This window comes from Macrobrachium rosenbergii, chromosome 3, assembly GCF_040412425.1.
Source record: "Macrobrachium rosenbergii isolate ZJJX-2024 chromosome 3, ASM4041242v1, whole genome shotgun sequence".
NCBI classification, from domain to species: domain Eukaryota; kingdom Metazoa; phylum Arthropoda; class Malacostraca; order Decapoda; family Palaemonidae; genus Macrobrachium; species Macrobrachium rosenbergii.
The window spans coordinates 29,936,198-29,949,367 of NC_089743.1; the positions used below are offsets into that span (position 1 = coordinate 29,936,198).

At 39.9% G+C, this 13,170-nt stretch overlaps 1 protein-coding gene across 50 annotated transcripts in view; it reads right to left on the reverse strand.

The window, feature by feature from the left end:
• LOC136853629 (E3 ubiquitin-protein ligase lubel-like) overlaps positions 1-13,170 on the reverse strand; it is a 238,984-nt gene that overhangs the window by 87,997 nt on the left and 137,817 nt on the right. For 43 of the 50 annotated variants that reach the window (XM_067129752.1, XM_067129788.1, XM_067129762.1 and 40 more), the window contains 3 exons: positions 4,911-5,264; positions 3,712-4,759; positions 2,184-3,421 (listed from right to left, as the gene is read on the reverse strand). In XM_067129752.1, the coding sequence (XP_066985853.1) occupies positions 2,184-3,421; positions 3,712-4,759; positions 4,911-5,264 (2,640 nt within the window). The remainder of the gene's footprint in view (positions 1-2,183; positions 3,422-3,711; positions 4,760-4,910; positions 5,265-13,170) is intronic. The other 7 variants (XM_067129743.1, XM_067129745.1, XM_067129744.1 and 4 more) reach the window with 1 other exon arrangement.

A 13,170-nucleotide genomic window follows, 5' to 3' on the forward strand; every position in this document is an offset into this window, starting at 1 on the left:
TTGAACATTAGCACACAATTACAAGTATCCACTGCCACCATGCTTCATTAATTTGACACAAGTATGACGGAGCACTCACAAAGGACAAGGCATTAATTACTGGAAACATAACGAAGTATGCGAAGTTAAAATGGTCTTATACTGAGAACTACAACACATAAAGGAGGTAATGACACGAACAAATACAGACCGACACTAAAAATTGCTTAGAAACTCTTCAGTTATAAGCAAAAGATTGTACTAAAGGGCAAAACGGAAACAATGGAAAAGCAAGAGAAATGCAGGTCTACGGAGCAACAGGCAGATTACCGTATTTTTATAGGGGTTGAAGGGCCAATGCACTGGTTAATGGGTAACCTTTCTGGGATTCAAACCTTGGCCGACTACAGGTGACATTAATTAGAAGGTTAGAAAGGTATAAAGCTGAGCAATGAGGGCCCACCGCACATACTGGCAATATAACGATATGAATTACAAGTTACTAGAAGGATCAGAACATAAAAAACTGCATATGGAATTTAAGTTCATTCTAAACAAGGTAAAAAGATCTCAGTTAGACAAATTCAACTATAAAATTTCAAAAGAACAACATGCAGGAGAGGGAATGCTATTTTGACGGGACATGCACCATCGATGGCCCTACACTAATTACAGGAGGTTCTACTGATCCGAAATATGTCAGCTAATTGATCTCCCATCATTTCTTTCCTCCCACCCATTCATATCTCCTAATATTAATTATTTTGGTGCAGTAGATACTTAATTTTCATCTAATTCTTGATATTACCAAATCAGACTCATGCACTAACACAGAAGTCTGCCATGCTCTTCAGTCACGCATTGAGCTCCGGAAATGTCAAAATCACCATCGGATTGTCTTACAAAAACAAAGTTTGATCCTATTGGAATCTCTTATAACCATCTTGCCTATCAACTCCCTTATTTGTCATCTGTTCACTCACACTTGCTCCCATTCAGTTTCTTCACTCTGTGCTCTTCTCTTCCTTTCAGTTTTGTCTCCCACCTCTTCACCCGCAAACCATTTCTTCTCTTCCCGATTTTGTCTTCCCTTGCCTTCATACACCATCAATTTCTTCGTATTCTTGAAAGCATTTCCTCTTTTTTTCACCCTCAGATTGCCTCCTCCCCGCTTTTATTTCTAATGCTCTCCCGCTTCCATTTCCCCACTTTTCTAACCACAGACATTTTTCTTCCTCTCCTTGAGCATAATTTATCCCCACCGTTAACTGGAGAGCTTTGATCACCTCTCCTAAACGTCTTAATAGTCAGCAAACCTGAAAAAAACTTACCTTACGTGACGCCTTATACATACCTCCTATCTGTCAAACTGACAAAATGCTGCTATACAGTGTCAGTGTAAATACCAAGGTTTTGAGCCAACTTGTGTTCTATTATATATGTAATAATAAACTTCACTGCGAACTCGTTTTAGTATATCGCATTTTATCAATATCTTGCCAAGAAAATCCCCCATAACTATGTTGTAAACAGTAAAAAAGTGTATTAATTTTTTTATTACTAAAATGTTTCGTGATTAAGTTCATTGTTTCTGGATTGGATCTAAAATATTTCTGTTCAAATCTCTCTACTTAAACTCCAGTGTCCTCAGTAAATAGTTACTAATTATCTATCCTGTGTCGTTTTTGTCTTTCTTTACTGCTAAATAACGTCAGTCTTAAATCCTGCAAGTTACTTTTTATTTAAATGTAGAACCGATATACTTACTTCCGAATCTACTAAGATCTACACATGAAAATGAAAATATTCCAATTAAAATTCCTATTGTTAGCATTCCCTAATTAGATTTCCTGTTAAAAATTCATCATTTATATATTTCCGATAATTTGGCTATCACTGAAATTAATTCCTAATATTCTTTTGGTATTGGCAACATTATAAAAAACAATGAAAAGTCCTCTCCTGACATGAATGTTATACCATGTTGATTCCAAACCATTAAGACACCAGTACTGCAACGGCCACTGAACATTTATAATGGGTTTTATTACCTAAAAGCCTTTAAAGCATCGCCTTTTGTTTTGTTTTCCCCAACACAGCCAGCTATTTTAATTGAATTCTAAATACCGAAATACTCGCAACTTGTGTGTGAATGTGCATCTAAAGAGTGACAACCCCTTAAAGAGTAACATTAAGACATTCACCTGACTATTGTTGGTTGGTCTGCCATCCTGATTTAGAGTGAGTGCTTGTGTCTGGCTGGTTGCAGGTACATCCTTCAGTTGCTCACTCAGAGATAAGTCTGGAGAGTCAGGAGGAGAATAAAACTGTGCATCAGATGAGGAACAACTAAGAGGGGTATACTGACGGTCTCGGTCTGGGGGTGAACTGTGCCCTAAGGAGGACCCTGATGAAGCTCTTGCTACATCAATGGTTCTAAGTATCAAGGGAGAACCTTGCTTTCCCTCATGTGCCTTCAAAAATCTTTCTAACGTGCCCATTTCATTGTTTTCTTCTGCCTCTTCTTGTGTGCCTTGACCGTGTGCTTGAGTCTGTATTCTAGCTTGACTTGACTCTCCAGCAGGAGGTATTTCAAGCTGTGCTGGTTCCTCAATAGGTTCATAGCGTGGTTCATATACAGAGTAGGGAATGACCTCAGGCTTCTGCACTGGCTGTCCTGTGTCTTTACTGACAATTTCATTTTCTTTAGCGTCAACGTGCCCATTCACCGTTGGAATTGGTGCAGGTACATCTGCTATGGTCTTTACTTCCTCCACAACTTCCTCTTCAGGAGTCTTAGGTCTGATATATTCCAAAACTGGCACATCATCTTGGGGTTCTTCTAACTGGGGATGTTCATGTGAACTATGGAGATGTTCATCAATATACTGACTGAAGTCTTGGTCTGCAACCTCATTTGTACCAATTGTTGTAATATCATCTAAAGTATTTGCAAAACTTGGCTCATCAGCATCCCCCTTGGAATTTCGTACAGAATGGGCTGGGGATCTGCCTTTTGGGACTTCCAGTCTAGGACTGCAAGACCTAGACTTATTACCATTTACTACCTCTGGTATTAATACATTCTCAGGATTTGTTTCTTGGACATTTTCCTCCACTGGGCTTGGAGGAGGAGTTGGGGCTCTTTCTTTTTTTATTTCATTTCTTCTATCTCTGCTTCCAGATCTTGACTTTCCTTCATTTTTCATTGTGGCTTCTGAATTATCAGGTTCAACGATTGTTTCACCAGGAGAGCCATTGGGTTCATTTTCATTAGTATTAAGGACCTGGCCTTGGCCATTATCCTGTGGACTAGATTCTGGACTAAGTTCTCCAGATTCAAGATCATCAACAGGACTTGCATGTCTTGGTGTTTGTCGTCCTGGAGTTCTTGACCTCTCGGAATGACTCCTGCCCCAGTTCTTGAAACGGCCACTACTTCCTGCAATAACACAGGAATGATATCTTTAGGTATCACTTTAAATCAAAACACATTCAAAGCTGTTAAATTTATTTAGCAAAAAACTTTCTGACAATTAAAAATGAACACAAAGCTGACATAAATTAAAATACAAAATCACTACATATATAGTCACAAGATATATATGTGATATTTGTGAAAAGTTAAGAATACTGTGATACACAGAATATAATTCAGTCTTTTTAAAGATCATTGCTTCATATTGCACACATATCACACAATTTAGGTTCAGTCTTTCCATCTTAGTTTACCTTCTTTCTTGCGAGAACTTCTTTCCCTCTCTCTGTCTTTGTCCTTATGGTTGATCCCTTCATAGTCGCTACCACGTCTTCGAGAAGATGAAGAGGAAAGTCTGAGGTCCCTCATGTGTCGCTCCAACCTCTCATCCTCACCTCCCTCACTGCCCGATTCTGAATCAGATGCAGAGCTACCACGCCGACGTGATTTCTTTTTGCTCTTACTCTTGCTCGATCCTGAAACTTTAGTGCGAGTATCACGTTTACTGTCTTTAATATTAAAAGATAAATTACTCTTCACCACACCATCATTATCATAGTCAGATACATCTCGTTCATCATCGTCATGATCTGTTCGTCGGTCTCGCCTTCTCTCTGAGCGCCTACGCTCACTTCCTCTTCTGCTGCTACTGCGTCCACTGCTACCAACTGTTTTAGAACACATACCACAAGTACGTGCTCCTCCTGAGTTAATAAATGTACAGTGATCACACTGCCAAGCTATGCTGCTAGAATGGTGGCCAGATTTACTTTCCCGGTCATCAAGATCATCATCTTCACTAACAGAAGATGACCGGCTCTCTTCACTTTCTTCAGAACGCTTAAGCTTCCGTGCTCTGCTGCTGCGTCCACTTGTATCAGCTGCACTGAAAGATCTTGACTTTGAGGACTTGTGTGAACGGTGAGAAGAGGAACGAAGTGAGGGGGCGGGTGAGGATGGAACTTTCCCAAATGTGTGCATGGAGTCAGGTATGGACATATTAAGGCCCATTCCTGACCCCATAGGTGGTGGCCCCATGTGAGGGTGATATCCTGGGTAATACCCTAGGTACATAGGAGGCATATGATGATGCATATGCGGAGGTGGTGGTCCCCAAGGATAACCAGATGCATCACTACCAACAGAGGAGAGGTTCATAGATAGGTTGGATGCCGTGCGTTTCATGCCACTCGCAGAGGGATGACCAGGATACATACCTGCTCCTTGACACAAATCACAAGGAGCACCCCACATCATCCCATTGTTGTATCCCATCATATTCAGTTGCTGAAAGCTATTGGCCTGTGAAAGAGAGGAACAACAAAGGTTAGATATATCTTCACATAAATATGTATCAGTACGTTAGATAAGAATTAACAGTATAACACACAGTTTACTAGGGCACCTAAGGGGCAAGGTTTACTATAGGTGCATCTGAAGTACTATAACACACCCCATGTGAATTATTAAAGCCGTGCTGTGTCTGCTGCTGAGCCAAGGTGTTGAGATCACACACAGAAGCTGAGGACACCATGCCACGACCAAAACTGCTAGCACTACGAGCCCCTCCCCCCATCGTGTTGAAGCTCCTGCGGGTAGTGGCTCCAGCGAAGGCAGACATATCGGTAGGAGTGTGCCCAGGAGGACAGGTCAGAACACTGAGGTCTGTGTTCCCTCCACTCACTTGGGCCGCCATCATTTGTGCCCACTGATCATCTGATACACTCTGAGATCGAGTTCGAGCTGCTGGTTTTGGGGCTTCTGCATCCCAAGGTACTGAGCCAGGCGTGCCCTCCACCATCGACGTCTGTGGGACAAGGCATGTCAGCCACAAGGAAACAAACTACTATATAAATCTAAGTAACACTGCATAACCATCAACTTGTATCCTATTCTTAAATGCTACAAGCCTCACAGTCTAACCAATAACAGAACTGGCTCTACTCTTGTGTGTGACTTATACATGCATATGGCAATAAAACTGCATGGAAACTATAAAAAGCTTAGTATGTCTATTATAGGGGAAAGGATACATAGAATGCACAATACAGAAATCAAAATGCAGTAACTAACAAACAGGCAGACATTAATGGATCACAAATAAGAGAGATAGACAGAGACAGAGAGTTCAGAAAGAAGTAAATAAATAGGAATAAAAAATAACCTGAAAACAACAAAAGCCACATAAAATAAAGTAAACAGCACGATACACAGACCAATGCCACCATCCAGTAATAATAACAACGAACAGTGATGAAAAAAACCTCTTAAATATGCACCTGAAATTATGAAGAAATTACATGGTTATCGACCTAAACCCTAAAGAAAACATGTGTCAAGTGATAATGGATTTTATAAGCATATGTACCGAAGCACTCACAAAAGATCTTTTATAAATACTGTATGATTGTTTTGTCTATGTGACGACAAGCCAATCATCAGTGGGGTATAACCCAGTGTTTAAATGTTTTCCGTTTACACACTCACACACACAGCAATAAATATTCAAGAGAAATAATGAAATGATATTTACATGTTAAATAAAAAAAAGAAGTCATATGGAAATACCACCTATGTAAGTGATAATTAAAAGGTAATGAGAAAGTTTTTCAATTTTCCTCATCCTAGACAGGATAGCGAACAGAACTGAATGCCTGAAAATCCTCTATTCCTGGACGTCTCTGTTTCTTTTAAAAGGAAAATATCTTGTTAAAGGGTAAAATAATATTAGGTAATAAAAAAGGGATTTGTTAAAAAAACCAGAATTAAACTTCCTCACTCATAATTCCCTTCCGTTCTGTTCCATCTGTTAGCTATTTTACTGACTAACGTTTATGAACACTAAAAATATTACATAATTCAACTCTGCTATGGAAAACGTCATTAAAAATATTACAAAATTAAACCATGCTAAGGCAAATGACAATAAAATCAACAAATCTTTGTACTGAAAAGGCTTCACTCAAATACCACTATACCCATACCGATACAACCATTCACAACCCAAAAAGCGCGAGAGCGCGTGCAAACACAGACACACATACATACATACATACACACAAACAAGCGCGCACTGAACGGATAGGTAAGCACAAGAAAAATTATTTCTAACTGCAGAACCCTTTCAATTCCCAACAAGAGCAATTTTGTTGTCGATTACTAACAGCCAGTTTCTTCCGCCTGTTTCTGTTCCTTCTGCGAATGACAGCCGGAAGAGTGCTGTCTGGAGTAAGGGACTCGTCGCTATAATCTCGAAATTTCTTGACCCCTTCTTCAGCAAGATTGACATCGTCAGGCGCCTCCTTGCTGCCAAGGATGCCCGAAGTCGTGCCATCGTGGATCTTGAGCTTTGCTTTGAGAATGTCCACCTCATCCGCCTCGACATCCTTCACAACCTTCCCGTCAGTGATGGCGAGGCGGCCGTTAATCAGATGCTGCTGCTCAGCATGATCCAAGATTCGAGGCTGATGGTGAAGGAAGTGGTCCTCAAACGAGCAGCAGTTGTTCTTGGGCATATACCCACAAGTGGCAGATTTCTGCAAGCTCATAGGAAAGGGATAACCCATACTGCCAGTGGGAACATTCGCTATGGGTAAGAATCCATGGATGGTATGAGCGATGGACCCCATGTTTTCGTTCAACCAAGGATTGTTTTTAAGATTGTTAGTTTCCACGGTATCGCAGTCCGAGCACTTACAAGGGTACCACATTATGTCACCTCAGTGTAAAAGGTCCATTAACTCTCCTTGATGACGTCACAAGGAGAATCAAGGACATAAAGTCACAGGCTGGCTCAGCAGTTAGTCAGCATTCATGACGTCCGGATATCTGAAGGCATTCCTTCATTATCTCTACTTATCGAAACTATAGGAGAATCATTAAGAAATATTGGTCCCACAATTTACAAAATACAATCAAATAATCGCACATACAAAAATATATCAGTTTTCTCTTATTTTCTGTAAATGAACATCAATGTCTCTTTTCATCCTGTAAAAGTACATTAAAAAATTATTTCCAATGATCTGATGCAGAATAATACTTAACATAAACAACTACAGTAAACCAAAGAAATTAAGAGGGTGACACGCTCTATAATCAGTGATGATTTAGGCGGCATCCAATAAGTTTTTCAGAAGGTACTTTATCTACTCGCATAGTTACAGTATTTATGCTAAAACGTTACTTTCTTCAACGATCTAATTGCTTCTTGCAAGCTCAGCAGTTGTTTCCTTCGGGCCAAGTAGCAACTTTTTGTCAAAAATGTTCCTGTAGAATCGTTAGGAACGGAGAGATGCAACAAAACGATTGTCCTTTTAGAGTTTTCTAAACGAATAATTTTGATGATGACAAATAACCGATAAAATGGGATAAACCTGAAAGAAACGCGGCATAAACAAAAGGAATGAGGAAGGCCAAGAATGATAAAAGGCTAGGGAAGGATAGAAGGGCTAAGCAGACAAGGAAGGTGGAGGTTAGGGAAAACGGGTGCAAGTTGATGAAGAATATCCCTCATCATGTGACCCGCTCTAAAAATCAAAGCGTCCAAATTTTGCTCCGACGCAAAGGAAAACAAACAGGTGCCTCCCATCTACTTCCTGGCTCAGAATGATGGCGCCAATCTCCACCCGAGTAACAGGGGGAATATTTTGCCCAAAATCTCTAAAAATGGGGAGAGAGAGAGAGAGAGAGAGAGAGAGAGAGAGAGAGAGAGAGAGAGAGAGAGAGAGAGAGAGAGAGAGGCGTCCTCATTAACAGTTTATAGCGAACAGCTCTCCATCTTTACAGAACTTTTCCGTGGGGAATTTTAGGAAATTTCGGAGAAGACGGAATCTTAGGATATCTAGGAGTCAGGAGAAATTTTTGGAATTTCTGACAAAATCAGGGAGATTCCTTAAGAAATCCCAGAAAATTTGGCAACAATTAACAGACAGATGACGTTCCGACTCCATTTTCAGTAGAAATTTAATTATTGTCACTTGCCAGGTTTTCACTACAAAAACTAATCAAGCATTTTAATCGTATAATTATGAATATCCAACAAATCAAGAAAGGATATATGAGAAAAGTGAAAAAAGAGCACCAATCAATTTGATGAAATAAAAAAATAAGAGATCTTTAATGATGCCACAATGAAATAAAAAAAAATAGCGACATTATTACTTCTGGATAATATAGAAGTATTTTTTATAGACTGAAAACTGTTGACCGTCTCAAGCGCACGGCCCTACGTTAGCCATTACCTGTGATTCACAACCGGCTGCCATCTCCCCATCCCAATCAATATTTTCGACTTGAAAACAGTGACACTAATACAAAAAATCAACCTGCTGCAACATATCACCTGAACGTCATACACTTGAGCGGATCTCACGTTAGAACGACTCTTAAAAATAAAACAGTGACCACATGGTCGAGATGGAAACTAATTTTGTGCAGCCGTAGCTGCCGCGTGAGGTGTCCAAGCCAAGATTCCATGTTACGCACATACAACCGCACACACACGCACACAGCGCTTGCATGAATTTAGACACATACGTCTACACAGGTACATATAATGCTTGTGTGTATAAATACATCTCTCATTCCTGTGTAAAGTAAGTGAATTTAAATAAGTAAAAATTCACTCTAGAAGTGCCCTGCCTGGAGAAAAATTAAGTATTCAAACCGACAACAAGGACTAGGCGGTTCAATAAATAACTCCAAATATCCTTTCTCTCTCCCACTTCCCACTCTCTGGGGAACCTTCCTTTTTCTTCGTTGGCAAGGTAACCTGTAAGGACTGACCCTGAACCCAATTACCTGCTTACATCTGTCTCGGAGGATACCTTAACAACTTAGGTAACAAGATCAGCAGGTGTTGCAAACATCAATAAAGTCTAATTAAAGGGTACGAGGAGGCACGCTACCTTTCCACCTCCTTTTTTAAAACTCACTGAAAGCAGCCAAAAGATAAAGTCATTGTGGTAAATGAGTTATCATTTTTGTGCGTTGCATTTTGCATGCAATACGACTTGAAAAAAGGCATTAAGGAAATCTATACTTCAATAATAAACCTTGAGATACATTCAAAACTACGCTTGAACAAGCTCATCCAGAATCAGTGGGCACTGTTTACTAGCAATGATAAAAAATAGCTCATACTCTTCTCAGAACAACAAAACAAGCTGAAAATCACTCAGCCAAAACAAAGACACTCTAGCGTTTGACTCTGACGGGAAATGCTTGAACTACTGATGTATTTAGTCCAATAACCAAATACCATTCACTCGGATAAAGACCTAAGCCTCTCTGGGCATCCACTGCCTGCTAAACAAGATATTTCTAGTGGTGACGTGAAAGGTCCAACGTGGCTGCTTTTATTTTCAAGGATAGGCAAATGTCAATGGCATCAACGACACAGACAGCAGCTAAACCAAGTAATTCCATCGTGCCCTTTTACCAACCGCTTTGTATTAAAACTTCTAATTACGCCAGTGTGTGTTTTCGTAATAAAAACTTGGATTACCGAAATGTAAGGCAACAGCACCTTAAAAACTGAAAACTAGCTCACAGCCAACCGGAAGCAAAACCTACTTCAATACAATTTCAGTTCTGGGTGCTCAGTAGGCAAGAGCTCGTGGTGGCTTAAGGCCAACTAAGCGTAATTACGTTCCCATAAATCTGACCGTTTCTAGCAAAGGCTTACTAAAGGTTAGTATTAATAGGAAGAATTTTCAAGAATAGTTACCCAGAGCTTTGGGCAATTCTTTTAAAGTGAAGAAAAGAAACAGAAAACACAGCAATTAAGTCGGGGAAATACTAATTTTAAAAAAGAACAATTTTGATTGTATTCTATCATAAAAACAAACTTTAAGTTTTATTTCAAAATTCTATGTGAAACAGAATGACCAGGAGCGTATTGTAGACAACCTTCGCAAGGTTGAGGCACTCTGGCACCACAACCCGACTCTACGATGCAGTGCCAAATTCAGTCTCTCTCTCTCTCTCTCTCTCTCTCTCTCTCTCTCTCTCTCTCTCTCTCTCTCTCTCTCTCTCTCTCTCTTTAGCGTTGAAGTCTGAAGGTCCATGCCTGTCTGCCCGTCTGCCAAGACTTATTTTGACGACAAGTCTGTTTTTAAGCCATGGAATCACGAAGATTCAGCCCTAGCTTGCTAAATCTTAGTTTGTTGGGCTGTCAAGACTTGGTAGAGCATAAGCCTGTCTTCTTTAAGCCTTTAAATGCCGATGAATCTCTTTGTACACTGAGTAAAAATCTCACGATAATACACCGTCTGAATGCCACATCTTACTATGACAACGCGTGTTTGTCAGTCTGTCAACTCGTATTACTGCCTAACATCACCCAACCCGTTTGGGTCCTGGGCTTACGGCAATTCAATTCGTCTATGTCCAAGATGGAAATGGAAGCTCGGCATGATTATATTTTGGCTGACTGTACCCCAAGCAATCTATTTCAAGTTTATCATGAAAACATGATAAAGTACAAGAAAACGGTTTCTGAATCACTTCATTTAAGCAAGGGTGATTTATATGCATAGATGTGAGAGAGGGAGGGGGAAAGAGATCAGATAGGTGTCCGAATACTTTTGTTCGTTTACCTGCCAGCTTAGTGATCATTGACAAGGAAGACGACGTCGGAATGAGGAAAAACAAGTCTTTCATTCCACACAAACAGTTCAGAAAACTGAACATTGGCATTTCCGAGATTATTTTGAAAAAAAAAAGAACTGCCACTAGAAATCCTAAAAAAGGGAGACATGGTTAAAAGTTCAAGGGTGCATCTGAAGGGGAGAGAGTAGTTCGAAGAAGGAGGGAATAAAAACCTGGTGATGAAAAAGCATGAGATGCACCGTAAGAAATGGACACACGCCAAGCACCATAAAAATAAAGGTGAATTGCAAGAGACAAATGAAAGAAATAAGGCCGAAATTAAAGACAAGGAATGGGGAAGGAAATTGGCATGAAATGAAAAGGTGGCTGTGCAACGGAGACGATAAAAATAAATGTGATAGACGAAAAATGGTAATGAAAACAATAAGAAACACTAAGCACAATAACAAAAAACTAAAAAAAAAAAACAAAGCAGTAATAGATCTGGTGTTGTATATGGTGACGATGATGACAGTGACTCAACAAAGATTCCGGTAAAAAAAGGTAATGATGAAAAAACCGTTATCTTTGGTGATCATGCTAGCGATGGTGACACTATAAAAAATCTTAAAAGCTCTTGAGATTATATAGTTTTCGGTGCAGCTGGTGATGAAACTGCTGGTGAGGATAAAAAAAATTGATAAACATGACATGAAATATATTAGTCTGATACCAAAGATATCGATATGGTCAATGAAGTTGTGATGACAAGACAATGTTCCGACAAAAGTGATGTAATAGACGTTTCCAGCCTCGGTTGTTTCTTCGACAAGAAGCTGCACAGAGAAAGCTATTGGGGCTAATTTCCAGTAAAAACTGAAAAGAAAAATTACAAGTCTTCAGATACACTACGCCTTGAAGAAAAAGGAATGCAATATCTCCGTATTTGTGTTCGTACTTGTGTTTACATTAATACAAGAACTTCCTGAAATAATTTACGGCTGCTAATACTTATCTGATGAAAGATATCGTTCAATGTATGCCCACGCTTTCTTTTTTTTCATATTTGTAAAACACCAGTAAAAATATGTTATATTTAATTGCTTAAAATTCCAGTTTTCATTTCAACATTGAGTTCTGTTGGTCTTCTATGCAAAATATTGCTTAAAAGTTGGCTGGTCATATTTTGCGAAATTCAGTCCACAATAATCTACAAAAATAATTGTCTTTCGTATGCCACTGATACAGCAGGTACACGAACACGATTCTAAATAAATAAATAAATAAATAAATAAATATATATGTATATATGAGCTACGATTCAACATTGAAAATTTGCACTCCGAGTCGTCTCAGTTAAGCGTTGTAAATCTGCTAAGTCCAAATGTCCGGTGCAACTGAGACATCACCCGACAGGTTCATCCAATAATTTCACCACGAAACGAAGCCTTGTCTGGAACCATTTTCACACAGCCGGTCGTTGAAATTTCACCGGCTGCTCATGGCCGAACCGCACCTGATCCACGAGCTTGCGAATGCAAACTGCTACAAGAAGAGTTGAAGGGTGATGATCAACCTACTAGAGAACGCCATGTTGTAGCCGTTTGCGAGGGGGAGCACATCATAAAAAGACTCCTCTCATTATTCTTCAGGTTCCTACAAGTGCCATTCCGAGACATTCAGCGCCAGAATAATATAGTTGCAATAAGGGTCGCTCCCCTAGTCTTCCACGTTACCCTCTTCATGATATTTTGCAATAAATAACGGCTGTTTTCACGACGATCTTCAGACGTAATCCGTTACTACCGTTGATGGGTATCTTCTATGATACAAGGAAATCAATAATACGTCGCTGGCTTCCTTCCACGTCTATCAAGCCCAAAACGAATTCGACGTCAGAAGACGCTGATCTTCAACAGCAGAGCAGCTCTTCCTTCTCCCGTCGCCGGGGTTGTAATGCCCAGGGCCTGGTCGAAGGGGCTGAGAGGCGATGGCCGACAGTTAGGCACAAACATCACGCGGGATTCACAAACCCCTCCAGTGCAAAGCCTGGAGGACAATATTCACAAACCCCATAATTACTAATGATAAAAAGGGAACATAAACTCTGGAATAATAGC